Below are 17,126 nucleotides of genomic sequence, written 5' to 3' on the forward strand. Positions count from 1 at the left end.
GATTGTCTACAATCCTTTCAACCTGAGAGCGGATCAATATTAATACAGTATGTAGACGACTTACTGCTGTGTTCTGATTCACTCGAATCATCCTTGAAAGACACGAAACAGCTTCTGCTTCATCTTTCTGATACGAGACACAAGGTTTCAAAGGATAAGTTGCAATTATGCCAGACCAAGGTAAAATATTTGGGACATTGCTTGACGCAAAGGACTGAGACACCTCACTGCTGATAGAGTACAGGCGATTCGCGACATGACTCTGCCGCAAACCCAGCAACAGATTCGCACTCCTAGGAATGTGTGGGTACTGCCGTAACTGGATCCCAGGGTTTTCCATACTAGCCTTACCTTTACAAGAGATGGTCTCATCAAACAAACCAGATCGGATTTCGCACACAGATGAGTCCGAACTGGCATTTGAGAGACTCAAACAGTGCCTAACGCAGGCACCAGCTTTAGGTATACCAGATTATGGGAAGCCTTTTGAACTGTACGGTACAGAAAGTGCTGGGTGTGCGGCAGGTGTCTTAACCCAGAAGCATGGTGATGCCAGCAGGCCGGTAGCCTACTACAGCGCTCAGCTAGACACGGTAGCGCGATCCTTCCCCACATGCTTGCGAAGTGTTGCAGCGATAGCATTGCTAGTGAGTAAAAGCAAAGATGTAGTGCTAGGACACAACCTGACCATTCATACTCCTCATGCAGTGTCAGCCTTACTGAATTCTGCCCAAACCAGACACGTCTCATCCGCACGGTTTACAAGGTGGGAATTAGCACTAATGGCCCCTGTAAACATCACCATAAGGAGATGCAGCGCACTAAATCCTGCAACGTATCTCCCAGGTGTGCCTGGACAGGCACAAAGGGTGGGGGATGAGAGTAATGGTGAAGGAGGATTTAGTACAGACACTGACACACATGATTGTATGGAATATTTGACCCAAAATTTCACTGCAAGGCCTGACATCAGTGACTACCCACTGGAAGGTGTAGATTTTACTTTCTACACTGATGGTAGTTGCCACAGACAGACGGACTCGGGAGACTTGTGTACTGGATACGCAGTCGTAGATGACAAAGGCACCATAGAAGCGGAAGCCCTGGGCCCACCTCACTCAGCACAAGTTGCTGAGCTGGTCGCCCTAACCAGAGCGTGTGAATTGGCTAAAGGTAAGTCAGCCAATATTTACACGGATTCTAGGTATGCCTTTGGAGTAGTGCATGATTTCGGGGCCCTATGGCGCCTCAGAAATTTCATGACGGCAGCTGGCACACCCGTGGCGCATGCGACCCACATCAAAAGACTCTTAGCAGCAATACAGGAACCTGACAGAGTGGCTGTTATCAAGTGTAAAGCCCACACATACAGCCAAGACCCAGTGTCACTTGGTAACAGCCGGGCAGACGAAGCTGCTAAATTAGCAGCCAGTACCCCCAGACAGACGGACATCACACAACTGATGGTATTCAATACCGTCAGCACACAGAAATTGAGTGAAATGCAAGATTTGTGTTCTCCACAGGAAAAGGCAGTCTGGAGGTCAAAAGGATGTGGCCAGGAGTCCTCAGGACTCTGGACAGATGGACAGGGTAAGCCAGTGGCACCCAGAGCATACCTTCCGAGTTTAGCGGAGGCGGCACATGGGCTGACTCATCTAGGTAAAGAAGGTATGTGCAAGTTGGTAAGAGCCTACTGGTGTGCACCAAGATTTTCTTCCCATGCGGGTAAGAGGGCGATGACATGTCTCACCTGCTTGAGGAAGAACATTGGAAAGGCGATACCAACAGAACCATCCCATATTCCGCCAACGGACGGCCCTTTTCAGGTAATACAAATCGATTTCATACAATTGCCACCCTGTAGAAATTTAAAGTATGTATTGGTTTGTATTGATGTGTTTTCAAATTGGGTTGAAGCGTTCCGCGCTGCCACAAATACCGCTACGTTTACTGCAAAGAAAATCGTACAGGAATTTGTGTGCAGGTATTGTATCCCTAGGATAATTGAAAGTGATAGGGGTACCCATTTTACAGGTGAAGTCTTTCAGGTAATGTGCAAATTAATGGGAATTAATAGTAAGCTGCATACTCCGTACCGCCCACAGGCGAGTGCGAAAGTGGAAAGAGTAAACAGCACTATTAAGAACAAGTTGAGCAAAGTAATGGCTGAAACTGGATTGTTGTGGCCAGAAGCTTTGCCACTTGTATTGTACAGCATCAGAACCACTCCCAGGTCCCCTCTTAATCTGTCCCCCTTTGAAATTCTTTTTGGTCGACAACCCCATGTAATGATTGACCCCCAGGATGATTTGAAATGTAACAATGAAGTCACTGTAAAGTATTTGGTTAAGATGAGCAAGCAGTTGAGGAATCAGAATAGCAATCTAAAGCTGGTGATTCCTGATCTGCCAGACAGTAATTGTCATGACATTGAACCTGGGGATTATGTAATGATTCGGAATTTTCTACGCTCAGGTTGCCTGATTGACCGTTGGGAAGGACCGTACCAAGTCTTACTGACCAGCACGACAGCATTGAAGGTTGCCGAAAGAGAGACTTGGGTCCACTCGTCCCACTGTAAGAACGTCGCTGACCCAGAGAGAGCCCGTGACAAAGAGCAGAGTGTGGAGGAAACCATATCACTGGAGTGTCTGTTCCGGGAAGGCTGAGAGGCAGGACTGTTGTCACGGCACCTGAGCACAGAGAACCACAAGATCGGAGGCGGTTGTCGCGCCAAGTTTTCTTTCCCTTCTAGTTGTTTCCTTTCCCCCATTACAACTCTTTCTTTCTCCTCCTAAGATGGACTCGCCCCAAGAGACTGCAGTCCGTGTTTTCCTGTTGACCCTGTTGTTGACCAGAGCAGTCTGTTTCGGTGAGAGTACCAGTGAGGTCGAGAAAGGATCTGGAATGGGTTCTGATGATCAGGATGGATTCGTAGAATTCCAAGAGCAACACAATCACTGAGCAAAGGCGAGTATCAGAAAACGATCTGGTAGCCATGACACTAACAGACATTGTGAAGGATTGTTAGCTGAAGAGAATTGTATATGTAGGAATTGTGACAACATAGTTGAGGACGGGTGCATCCAGAGATGTCAGTCCAGCATTAATATCAATATGGACCGTCATCCATTGAGTGACTATCACTCATTAGTGTGTAAGGTTTTAAACCAAACGGAATGCTGGGTGTGCTCACAAGTACCTCAAGGTCATAGAAGTCATGACTAGTGCCATACTCTTTAACGATAAATGAGGTACTTGAATTAAGGGATGGGAGACCGGTGGACAAGAAATTTAATATTTCTAGGCCTCCTAGTTTGAAGCTCCACCAATATCATGTGGATAGGTCCTTAATATGTTTTAACATTTCCAATCCCCGAAAGCCGGGAAATTGGGAAGTGACATGGAACAACCAAACCATGACATTCTCACACAGAGCCGATAGAATGCCCATTGACTCAGAGCTTATACGCCAAATAGCCAACAGTGGAAGATATTTCCAATATAGGTACACTCTAGGAAGTAGGCCCATGCGAGTTGGAGAAGTATCACCAGGATACTGTGCGCATATCATACAACCTGATACGTGTACTAGTCAGATGAGAGAATTAGGGATAGGATTTTTCACCTGGAAGGTTTGTAATATGGTGATGTCATATTCTGTCCCATATGTCCTCCTCGATGATGCATATTTTATATGTGGGAGGAAGGCGTATAAGTGGCTTGCCCCAAACTCAGAGGGACTGTGTTACATTGGAAGAGTGTTACCGGAAGTAATGACCATTACCCATGATAGAATGAAAGACGTTCACCGCAATGCTCAAGCTCCTTACACTCACACCCATTACGAACACATTGTAAAAAGACACCTTATAGATAGGACAGAGCATGCAGCCTCTGATTTGATCCACGAATCCACCGGGATTCAACTCCTGCTCACGCTAGATATCACCCGTACCGCCAGAGGAGTTATAAATTTTAGGTATATTACCGCGCTAGCGAACCTGATAGACAATATCACCGAGATGTATGATGACACCTTCAGGTATACTGGGAGAGAATTGCAAGCTTACAAAACGGAACTGATCCAGCACAGGATGGTTCTCAATTACATCACAGCAGTGACAGGAGGGTATTGTGTCACCCTAGCAACTCAGTATGGTGTAAAGTGTTGTACGTATATCACAAACAGCACTGAGGACCCAACCGAGGTCATAGATCAAAAGATGGACGATATCTTGCAATTGAAGTGGGAGTTCCGAAGGAGACACAACCTTACCCTTGCTTCTATGGGTAATGAACTGACCGGCTGGGTATCATGGTTGAACCCACGCAATTGGTTCTCAGGTTTAGGAGAATGGGCCCAAAATGTTATCGTTGCTGTAGGGAAATTCCTCTTATGTATCCTAGGAGTTGTCATAATGATTGGATTGATATTCAGATGTGTTCGAATTTTAATGAATTGCAAGCGTAGTACCAAATTGATGAGTTTGAGGAGCGAGGGCATTGTAACAACAACTAGTTTAATTTATGACCCAGCAATCGAGACAATGTTGTGATAAAACGTGATTCCACGGTCCGTTTCTTTCACCCGTTTCTCCTTTGTTTTCGTCCAAGGTAAGAAAACACCGACTCGGAAGAAGATTTTGATGACCCATTATACAGACCATTGATGAACTTTGTCACAGCCATTTGATGAACTGTTAGAGACTGTAATTTTTATGGACACTTGAAGAGCTTTGCTTGCCACTCAGCAAAGATACAGTTATCCGGACAAGACTTCGACAAGACATCAACAAGACTTCAACAGACGCCCAAGGACGACCACACATATATATTCATAAGAATGCATTTATAAAGCATGTTTCTTATCTTCATCTCTTCTATCTTCAGGTAGTGACACACATAGTCGACAGGTGATATAGACATATATATTAGCACTCACATACTTTCCCCCTTCATGTATCATCAACTAATGTGCACCCCATTTGTTGGAACTAAAGGCCGAAAAGAGCTTGGTAGAGTTTGTTAGCCCACTTACAGACCCTTAATACGGGATAAGAAGGATTCAATGTATACTTCGCAATACTTCGAAGCTTGTTTTTAGAACATGTATGGCACGATGATACATGACCCCTCAGACATGGATTTCATACATACATGTTTTTTTACTATCTCACTAGGTCATACATTTCCTACCTCCTCCTCTTCTCCCTACTCCCAATCATAATAAGGTATTTCATGGTAATATATTTTTCTGCTTAATTGTTTAGATAGTGGCAGTTATTGTTGACTGCCAAAGGGTGGACTGTCAAAGTTGAAAATTATCCTGATTCATATGCCTTGGTACTAACCCCTCATGCACATGCCCGCTGCACGCGCATGCTCTGCCGTGCGTGCACATATCCGCAATTTGCGTAAGATCGCTCCGGCGATCACGCGCGGTGTATGCGCATTTACGGTAGAGGTGGGGGGGCGTGGAGCGGGCGACTCGATCATAACATATTTTACCCACATAGTGTGTTTTATAGATAATATTCCCTTTAACAATGTCAGAAAGTATGTTTAGTGTAAACGGTTCTTGGACAGAGAAATTCCTCTTTGCATGATAGGAAGGGTCAGATAAAGGTAGAACGGTGGTGTCTAGTATCCAGCTGTAGAGTATTTTATTAGTAACATTTCGGTGTTGGTTAGGAAGAGATTGCTCGCTCCTGCGCATAGTTATGTACAAAAGTAGTTTATAGATATTTACTGTATTTGCTGTTCATTACCCATGCGGCGGGAATCCTAAGGATACCTCCCACCTGAGCATTTGGAGAAAGGCACAGCCCACCTGTTCGAACCCACCTATGACCTTTCGTTATAATGCAGAGACACATTCCTGTGTCCAATGAACCATAAGATTATAGGGACCATTGTATTGTTACTGTATGTTGTGTATATAAAGACCACCATTGCCTGTCCAGTCACTCACTCTCTCTGCAAGGTTTTCATATTGAAGGCTGAGGGCTGGATTCAGGACGCGCCTGCGAATCATTCACACGTGTGTAAATTCTCTGTAGCCATTTTATCCTCTGTGTTTGCCATTTGTTCTCATTGTGTACACATTCTGTTTTCTTGTATTTGCGATCGTTCGCTATTGTTCATATTTTTTCTCGTTATTCTGTTTAGATTTTATGTTAGTTTTGTAATGTATAAGCTGTACTGTTTTTCCCCTTTTTTACTCAAATAGAATTATCCACTGGGTGTTAGAGCCTAAGTGGTTTTTGTATCCTAACCAGGTCTTGTGTTTTCACTAGTTACTGTAAAGGGTTTTCTGAGCGTCCCAATCGCTTAATTAGCTTCTCATACAATCAAGGCTAATAAGCATTACATCGTTATAGTATTTCATTGCCAAGGTTTAAAGTGTAAAGCATACCCTTAAGGTGTGTTGTTACTAAGGGTTACTGTGTAACATTCTGTGAGCGTGCGTGTCGCTCGTGCGTCGCGCCCACGGCCTAGCGTCTGCTACGCTAGGTGCGTACCCTTACGGTACTCAGTGCGCCAATAGCGTACTTAGTCCATAATAGAATATAGCTTAATGTTTTTAGGTAATAACTGACTTTATCATCACTGTGTCAGCAAACTGCACAACTGAAATGCACCACAGGTATAGAATCTAGATGGATAGTATACTTAATGACGACACAGAGGTAGGTACAGCAGTGGCCTACTGTACCGTAATGCTATATATTATATACTGGTGGTCACTGGTCAGCAAAACTCTGCACTGTACTCCTCCTATATAATATTATACTGGTGGTCCCCAGTCCCCACAATAAAGCAGCACACTGAGCACAGATATGGAGTGTTTTTCAGGCAGACAACGTATACTGGTGGTCACTGTCAGCAAAACTCTGCACTGTACTCCTGCTATATAATACAGCTGCTCCCCAGTCCCCACAATTAAGCAGTGTGAGCACAGATATATGCAGCACACTGAGCACAGATATGGAGTGTTTTTCAGGCAGACAACGTATACTGGTGGTCACTGTCAGCAAAACTCTGCACTGTACTCCTGCTATATAATACAGCTGCTCCCCAGTCCCCACAATAAAGCAGTGTGAGCACAGATATATGTAGCACACTGAGCACAGATATGGAGTGTTTTTCAGGCAGACAACGTATTACTTGGTGGTCACTGTCAGCAAAACTCTGCACTGTACTCCTCCTATATACAGCTGCTCCCCAGTCCCCACAATTAAGTAATAAGCAAGCACAAAATATTTGCAATGCATCAACATAAACGGAGAGGACGCCAGCCACGTCCTCTCCCTAACATTTCCAATGCACGAGTGAAAATGGCGGCGACGCGCGGCTGCTTATATAGAATCCGAATCTTGCGAGAATCCGACAGCGGGATGATGACGTTCGGGCGCGCTCGGGTTACCCGAGCCATACGGGAGAATCCGAGTATGGCTCGGACCCGTGTAAAAAGGGTGAAGTTCGGGGGGGTTCGGTTTCCGAGAAACCGAACCCGCTCATCACTAATTTAAATACCAAACAAAAAAAAAACCTTTATTAAATGAAAATGCATTATACTGATGAATCCTCCCTAGTCACTGCAGTCACGTTATACAGCCCTCCTAGTCGCGTCTAGTGGTGAGTGCATTTACTAACACAGGGCGTCTTTTCATGCTATCCCCCCCCCCGAAAATGCATCTTATTCACATTGCTTTATGAACAAATTAGATTTTGCTGATTAAAATGATATGCAGTATGCCTATATATGGTGTGCGACCGTGGCTGTATCTGCATATGAAATTCTACAAATCAGTGTTAACCTGGAAAAGCACTTAAAGAAAAAAGTACAAAAATCGTGGACTATTCTCTAAGACTGGCACTGTACATCTCCAGTACCCATGTTCAGTGTGTTTTCATGCAGCTCTCTGTAGATGCTGCCATGTGAATGATTACTTGAACTTTAATGAGTTCTTAAACTCACTTGAAATGAAATACAGTACATGGTACTGATGGAATTAAATCCAATATAGGAAGGTTGTATGGAGCCGAGTTTAATCAGAGAGCGGTGAGTGCATACTAATGAGTGCAGCCTCTCACAGTATGACACTGATGAAGAAAAATGAGGACTTCTCATATTCTCTCTGTGTATTTTTTCTCATTTTTAAGAAGCTGCTCAGGCTACACTCAGAGAGCTGTCATAGGAGACAAATGAAGCCGTTTGCTTTTATTTCTTTTCTAACAAGATAAAAGGCTGCGCACATTTAGAAAAAAAATACACCACTAAACAAAATTGGATTTGATACAGATCGTGATATTAGCTGAGACAACAGAAAACCATACAGTGATAGTTTATGCAGGAGTGTATTCAAGCTGTATCCAGAGAACATCAACATAAATGTCAACATGTTAGACAATAAAAGGGTGTCTATTATGCTGCATATACCTATTAGGTAGTACAAAATGCACTGTCAGGAAAATAATTCCCATGTCATTTTACATAGTGTATAGAAGTACTGCCTCTTTCAGAAATACCTAATGCTTGCTGATCATGAGTTGCATCAATGGCAACGTTGCCATAGTAACTGCTTACTGAAACACACCGGGCAGTGCTGCAACCATAGGCCGCCTACTTCTACTTGCTCAAAGGTGATATGCAGATCTGCAATATTTAGCAATACAATCAGGTTCTGCTTTACTTTTCCATTCTGCATTGTGGGGCTGATGCTGAAATTCTTATAGAAATAGTATATTTATGCCCAAATACGGAACTGGATGTATCTCCAGATGCGCCAACTTCTCCACCAGCAGCACCTACGCCAAGATTATGTTATTTGTACATCAGATTCATTTACACCGGACCAGGTCATAAGCACAAGAAACCCTTATTTAACATTAGTTTAGATTGTGAAAAAAATTGCTATTACAGTAGGTTTGGTTTATATAATATTAATAAAACCCCTCTACAATGCGGAAAGTATTATCTTCCTTCTTGTGTATGAAGGTAGCAACATAAAATTATGAAATATAACTGCAAAATCATATAATATTGGCAAGATCAATAAAAGATGGCACTATCGCAGAGGTTCTGAAACGCAGTCCTCAAGGCACCCCAACGGTCCAGGTTTTAGGTATATCCATGGCTCAGCACAGATGGTTAAATAAAATTGACTGAGGCGCTAATTAAGTCATTTGTGGCCAAGCATTAATATACTTAAAACCTGGACTGTTTGGGTGCCTTGAGAACCGAGTTTGAGAACCTCTGCACTGTCAGCTTCAGCAGGCAATTGTAACTAGACAATCAAAAGCAACTAGCTAATGCTGGTAACTTGCCATCATCGCCATAACGTATTTGCAGCATCTCTCAGCCACTCCCAAGCAAATCAAATACTGACATGTCTGTGTCAGTCACAATTACATGCCGTTAGTGTACTTGGACTGCGTTTCAGCCCCCACTTTCCTCCCTAGTTACGACTTTCCATGTCTAAGGAGGCACAAGTGTCAGATCTGCCTATAGACATAGGCGTAGCTGTTTTTCTGGGGATATGCAATATAGATGTATGTATTTTACGCTAAGCAAATGAGACCAGCTCACCTACAGACCCCGTATTTGTAAATCCCACATTTGATGTTATTATAGCCTATAAATTGCTCCAGTGGTCAATTCATACAGTTTTCTGGTATAGTTTGAGTTCTAGGGCGAACAAACGTTATAGAGGGAATCAGTGTGGAAAACTGTAGGCCAAATTACTCTAGTGAAAGGGGAAATTCAGCAGTGAAAAGGGTTTGAAATAATATAACTGTGTTCTCAATGTTGGGATCCCAGCGTCGGTATTCCAACTGGCGGCATTCAAAATGGAGGTATGCTAACCGGATCCCATATAAATGGGTATTGCACAGAGAGCATATTTCTTCTACTTTCTCCAGATGTGTCCACTTGCACTACAGTTTATGTACAGTATAACATATCTTGTTTAAATTACTGGTTTAACAATTTCTGTGAAAAAAAAACAGATTATCAAAGAAAAAAAAACTGTATGGTAAAATATTTTGTTTATGCAGCACTAGGGAGGCCAATCCCAGGCCATTTTTCAATCCCGGGAATCGTGATTGAAAAATGATCAATCCCGGGATTCCCGGGATACCTGGGATTGGCTGGTTTTCAAGGAGTCCCACCTCCCTTGCCCTGCCCAGCCCAGATAACTCACCGCAATCTGGACGTTCGGGTGGGAGGGACACTCCCTGTGAGATCCGGCGGGCGGGAAGTGCAGGGCGGCAGTGAGGTGCGGCGGGTGGGCGGGCGACTGGCTGCGCAGCGTGACCTCTGACTTCACGTCACGCTGCGCAGTGTGCCCAGCCGTAGCCAGGGGGAGGTGAGAAGAGAGAGCCAGGCAGCGTCTGAGCGTCCTGAGGATGCTCAACGCTGCCAGGCATAGAAAATACTAAAGTGCTGGCACTACCGAAATCCCCGGGATTGGAAGCTCCAATCCTGAGATAGAATCCCGGCCAATTTGGAATGGAATCCCAGGATCCCGTCGATCCCGATCCCAGGATTGGCCACCCTATGCAGCACATCTGCCTATATTAATCTATAGCAGGGGTGTCAAACTCAAATTCATCGGGGGCCGCATCAGCAGTTTGGTCCCCATCAAAGGGCCGGTTGTATCTGTAGGTCTATCCAAAATTTACCGCTCCACCTGCCTTATATGTGCCCAGCCATCTGCCCCCTTTTAAAGTGCCCAGCCATGTGCCCCCTTTTATAGTGCCCAGCCATGTGCCCCCTTTTATAGTGCACAGGTCCCCATTTTACACATTGTGGCAGGCACAGGTCCCCATTTTACACATTGTGGCAGGCACAGGTCCCCATTTTACACATTGTGGCAGGCACAGGTCCCCATTTTACACATAGCGGCAGGTACAGGTCCCCATTTTACACATTGTGGCAGGCACAGGTCCCCATTTTACACATTGTGGCAGGCACAGGTCCCCATTTTACACATAGCGGCAGGTACAGGTCCCCATTTTACACATAGCGGCAGGTACAGGTCCCCATTTTACACATTGTGGCAGGCACAGGTCCCCATTTTACACATTGTGGCAGGCACAGGTCCCCATTTTACACATAGCGGCAGGTACAGGTCCCCATTTTACACATAGCGGCAGGTACAGGTCCCCATTTTACACATTGTGGCAGGCACAGGTCCCCATTTTACACATTGTGGCAGGCACAGGTCCCCATTTTACACATAGCGGCAGGTACAGGTCCCCATTTTACACATTGCGGCAGGTGGTGGAAGGAGGGAGAGAGAGAGAGAAAGAGAGGAAGGGAGAGGGGCTGACTTACATTTGAAGCGGTTCTCGCCGCTCTTCAGCCGCCTCTCCCTCCTCGTCTGCGCGGCTCCCTTCTCCCTCCTCCGACGGGGTTTCGTTGAATTACGCGTTTGCGCCGTGACGTCACGACGCAATCGCGTCATTCCGCGAAACCCCGCCCCCCCCGAGCTGGGCACTCGGGAGAAGGGGGTTTCATGGCGGCGGCACCGCGGGCCATCAGACGAGGTCTGGCGGGCCGGATTTGGCCCGCGGGCCTTGTCTTTGACACCCCTGATCTATAGGATGAATATTGCATTTTGTATGCAAATACAGTCACATACAGAACATAGGCATGCTACATATCATTTTAATCAACAGGATCTGCTTGTGTGTCCTATTATATGACTTTGTGTCTAAGACACATTTTTGCAGAAAAAAAGCAAAAAAGACACTACCAAGTCCCGCCACAGCATGGCGCGACTTCAAGGGCTATTTAGCATGACTGCAGCGAGGATGTGAGAGGACACATCTGTCACAAATCACATTTTGGAGTTTTGATTCTCTGAGGACAAAGTAGGGTTTAAATAGGTCACTCATTGGCCAACCAGGGAGATATTTCTGTCACTGAGTGTTACTGTGTAGAAAAAGATGCTGCAGCCTACAGTACCCAGTCAGCCATCTGCTGCCATTTTTAAACTGTACAAGAAAAATAACAGAACCTGCTTTGTTGCTGCAGGTTACAGGCCTATTGTGCGTATATATCTCTGCACCAGTTTTATAAGCTGTTACAGAGAAAATTGCAAACAAATGGCTCTAAGAATAGAATGACACAAATCGTTAATACTACAAATGAAAGTACGTAGCTTACTTGTATGGGATGTGCTTGCTACCATTGACCAGAGCAAGAATGACATTGCCGAGAGCTGAGAGAGAGAGACATAGCCCTGTATTTCCATCTCTATTTTTACTCTGCACCTTTACGCAGCTTCCTAAATCAATAAGATGCAATCGACTGCGACCGCCCGACACTGCCAAGAGAAAGGAAAACTGGTTAACCTTCAGCACTTATGACACTTATGTCGCTTGGCGCCTTACACATCACACAAATAAGATTAAAGAAATGTACTTTGTAGGATTATACTACTGTGAAAACACAATACTGTCTATCAGGGGCGGCTGAAGAGAGGAGGGGACCTGTGTGCAGACTCCTCTCTGTGGGCCCCACCTCTCTACGGCGCCGTAGACACTGCAAATGCACAGATCTCCGGAAACACGGAGCCTGCCGTGTTCCCGGAGACTAATCTCTAGTGCGCATGTGTGAATCACTGTGAAAATGTCTGCAGCACCATTTTCCAAGTGATATCGCTGCCATCAACGGTGCTGAAGCGGGACTCTGGAGAGGTAAGCAATTAAATACGTTTGCAGGGTGTACGGTGTGGGCCCCCTAGACAAAGGGGCCTGTGTGCACTGCACCCATTATAGAAACGCCTATGTTGCTTATTTAATAAACAATTAAAAACAAAAATCATTATTACATATTATATAGTTATTACTTATTAGACTTTTCTGTATATGATGCTACACAGGCCTTGCAGCGCCATACATAGGGGTAACATACAAAGTGTAACATAAAGTGTGTGATACGTTACAAGTACCTTGCTCTGAAGCTCTAATGCCAACTAGTCTCATATGTTTTATAATAAGATGTATGTGTAGCTGGATATTTACAGAGGAACTGTAGGCTTTATGAATTTCTGGTTACATTCACAGTTGTTATAGCCAGATGTAGCACATTGAGATTGCAATAACGACCTGATAAATTAATGTTTGCGTCACTTGACACTCGTTTACACTTTACTGTAGCCTATTTATATATGTACATATATATATATATATATATATATATATATATAAACAGGCTCGGACAGGCCCCCGGTAGGCCCCATTGCCTGTGGGCCCACCTCCTCTGCCTGCCATATGTTACATTATACGGCACAGGACTATGGTGTATTTTCTATAGTGCATTGCTGCTATTAATCTGGTATATTATCATAAAGGCTAGCCAATCCTCTGTGGTGGTTGGCCACACCTCCACTATTGCCTGGCCACACCCTTAAGCATGTGCCTCTACCACTACATCTCCCCGATGGGCCCTTCATGCCCCAGTCCGACACCGTGTGTACATATATATATATATATATATATATATACACACACATATATATATATATATATATATATAAATAAAACATAGTAACATAGTCGGTGAGATTGAAAAAAGAATAGTAGTCCATCGAGTTCAACCTGAATTATATTGCATTCTCTAATCTATTTAGGTTAAAGGATATATATTCATATATCATTTTAGGTTAGAAATTTGTCTAACCCATTTTTAAACGCATTGACTGAGACCGCCATTACAACCTTTTCTGGCAGTGTATTCAATATGCGTATTGCCCTTACAGTGAACAATCCCTTCCTGCGCTGAGCACAAAATGTCTTCTCCACAAGCCTTAGCGGGTTCCCGCGCGTTTTGTGTATATACATATATATATGTATACACTGGGCCTGATTCTGAGGTGGAAGCAGATAATTAGTAAAGAACTGATCCCACTTGCAGCATGATAGTGCATTTCTGTGTGGTGTGCCACAATCAGTCATACCATTAAAACACGCACAAGCTCTATGGCAGGTGCAGCTTCTCCATCTCAGTATGGCCTCCTGTATGAGCTAGTGCAGCAGCTTTCAGTGACACACACTGTTATCTCCCCGGAATGCCCACTATAATTTGCAGACCCTGCATCTGATTCTGTGCTGCATCTCTGTGCTCACACAATCGGGGTGCATGCGTGGCGCGATCTGACAATTTTTTATTCAAATATGTGTTATGAAATACATCCTTTTTATCCCTAGAACCGTGTGTGCTTCAGAATGAAATTCAACATTTAAAAAGCACGCAGACTATGGTACATGACTTTGTAAATTTAGCGTTGGATGGGAATGAACACCTTTTTTGCTGCACTTTGTCATTAATCAGCTGGAAAATAAATCCCTACAACACAGAATCTGACCTCTCACCGATCCCCTCAGTTAGAGTTGCCTTTGTTCAGAGCTCCTGGTCCTCAGTTACTGTATGTGTTGTCACTTCTGATCAAGCTCTATTCTCCTTAGAGATAGTGAAGTTACATCCTTCTGCCTCTCCCTGACCAGCCTGTGTCTATGCAGCGTGTCCTGTTACAGTTAATATGTTTTTTCTTCATAACAAAATTAATTTTGTTTAAAAAACAACAACAACAAAAATACCAAGACCGAGCAAGTTAATATTTTGGCCAGGATGAAGAGACAGTGTTCAGCGCCCTACTACACCGAGCACCTCCACGACAGCCTCAAGGATACAAATAGTACAGGCTATATTAGAGCATTACGGTCAGCAATATCTGTGCACATCTTTGCTTTACCAGGGGCAGAAAAACAAAAGACAAAATGATGCATCTGTGAGAAACTATGAATGTAGAAGGGTGACAAGAGTCCATACTTACTGCCTCCTTTCCCGCTCTTCTCCATACGATACTGATAAATGTGCAAAGTAAAGAGCATGTGAGAGTTTCTGTGGTCATCTTCCTCCCGTTGGCTGCTCTTACGAGAGGCAATAGCTGCATCTAGGAAAAAAGCAGCTTTCTCAGCAGTGGGGGCCCGCAATTCACTCTGGTTCTGCAGCTAGACATAAAGGTAATATGGCATTATTACTACTTCTTTGTAGCATAACAAAATAAAATACCCATTGCTGGAGTAAAACGCCAATCAGGCTTTAAATGTACCTGAAGCGATGGCCTGTGCAGTGCAAAACAAAGGGCCTAATTCAGACCTGATCGCAGCAGCAAATTTGTTACCTAATGGGCAAAACCATGTGCACTACATTTGCAGAGAGAGTTAGATTTGGGTGAGCTACATTGTTTCTGTGCAGGGTAAATATTGGCTGCTTTATTTTTACACTGCAATTTAGATTTCAGTTTGAACACACTCCACCCAAATCTAACTTTCTCTGCACGTTATATCTGCCCCACCCTGCAGTGCACATGGTTTTGCCCATTAGCTAACAAATTTGCTGCTGCGATCAGGTCTGAATTAGGCCCAAAGTCCATTCCTCCTCTCTACACTCTGCCTCCACAGTGACTGCGCCACCATGCCTGACTGCAACAATCTTAGGGAGGTGGCCACAGAGTCTAGATTTCTAACCTTTTTGTACCCCTTTAGTACCTAAATATTGCTCAGTTTGTGACTGTCTGTATTATGTGTACTGCATGTGGCAGCACTAGTATTAATGGATATAGGGGGAGGGGTATCCAAGTAACCCCCGATAATTTTGCGCCTACAAAGAAAAAATTCACTTTTTTTTTTATCTCCCTATCCTATTTTTCCATGCGAAAACTCCAGAGCCCCTTATTTATTCTCCCTCCAGGGGGGTCGTGGACCCCTAAGAGGGAGAAAAGTTGCCGGGTGTCGAGATGCCGGCGCCGGTATACTGTGCGCCGGGATCCCAACAGCCGGCAAACTGAATACCATCCAATCTATGGGTTTCCCTCTGGGTTCAGCTATTGAGGCTGCGATTAAAAATCTGCGTTAAGTGCACCTTCTAGAGCTTGATGTACAGGAATGCAGCACTTGCATCAATAGATCCAGGCTGACAATTAGCCCCTTAAGGGTATATTTACTAAAGAGTCGATTTTAATCAATTTTCATCGATTTCAGAACGATTAAAATCGATCATAAGCAATGTTGAGCCTCCAGGACTAAAACACACATACTGTACACTAACATTTAAAAATGTATATAAAAATCATATATGTGTGTTTAAACCCTGGAAGCCCAACATCAATGAATTTTTAACTGAAATAGATGGACACCGATTAAAATCAACCTTTAGAAAATATACCCCTTAGAGTTAGTTCAAAGTGAAGAGATGAATTAATGCCAGAGTTAGACGAACATGGTTACAGGTGTTCAGGGTTTCTCTGGTAGATGGCTTGTGAGCAGTGTGACAGTCAGTGGAAGACAGCACAAACCTTTACTCAATGGGGATAGTAATTAGACAGATATGATTCTTGGTGTTTGCACTGTTCATTTTGGTTTTCCCTATAGACGTCTGAAAGCATGGAGAATAGCTAGCATACAGTATACAGTATGCAGATGTAGACTGTGTAATACTAGGTTGCAATGGAGTCATGCACAGCAGTCTGGGACAGCAATGCATTTGTTCAGATGGGCACACAAGGCAGAACATTGTGGATCTACTTCCTCCTTATAGTGGCAGATTATCAGATGAGTGCATGATAATAAGATGATGCATGATGTAGCTAACATGAGTGCATATGTCATGTGAGAGCAGGGCTGTTTCTTGGGGCAGGCGAGCAGTGCAACCGCACTGGGCGCCCGCCGCGGCACTAACTGTGGCTCCCTGCTTCCCCCTCCTATTTCTCCCCGAGTAACCCGCTCGGGGGGCGGAGTTTCACAGAATGACGCGGTTGCATCGTTACGTCACGACGCAACCCCGTCACTCCGCAAAACTCCCCCCCTTAGCGGAGTACAGAGGGGGATCCAAGTTAGGAAGAGGGAAAGGCCAGCACGAGGAGCGACTGGTGAGGCGGGCCGAAGAGCGGTAATCGCCTCTGTAAGTATTCTCTCTCTCTCTCAATGTGTAAAATGGGGACACCTGCCTTAATGTGTGAAATGGGGACTCTTGCCTGCCGTAGTGTGGGGATTTAATGTATCAAGGGCATTGCGGTGTGTGGCATAATATGGTGCAGGGGGCATTA

General features: G+C 44.4%; 1 protein-coding gene across 2 annotated transcripts in view; it reads right to left on the reverse strand.

Annotated features, from left to right (window-relative positions):
• Positions 1-17,126, reverse strand: part of KIF26B (kinesin family member 26B) — a 707,075-nt gene that overhangs the window by 70,310 nt on the left and 619,639 nt on the right. For both annotated transcript variants that reach the window (XM_063917809.1, XM_063917810.1), the window contains 2 exons: positions 14,853-15,030; positions 12,182-12,341 (listed from right to left, as the gene is read on the reverse strand). In XM_063917809.1, coding sequence (XP_063773879.1) covers positions 12,182-12,341; positions 14,853-15,030 — 338 coding nt within the window. The remainder of the gene's footprint in view (positions 1-12,181; positions 12,342-14,852; positions 15,031-17,126) is intronic.

The sequence above is a fragment of the Pseudophryne corroboree genome, chromosome 4, assembly GCF_028390025.1.
Source record: "Pseudophryne corroboree isolate aPseCor3 chromosome 4, aPseCor3.hap2, whole genome shotgun sequence".
Classification (NCBI taxonomy): Eukaryota; Metazoa; Chordata; class Amphibia; order Anura; family Myobatrachidae; genus Pseudophryne; species Pseudophryne corroboree.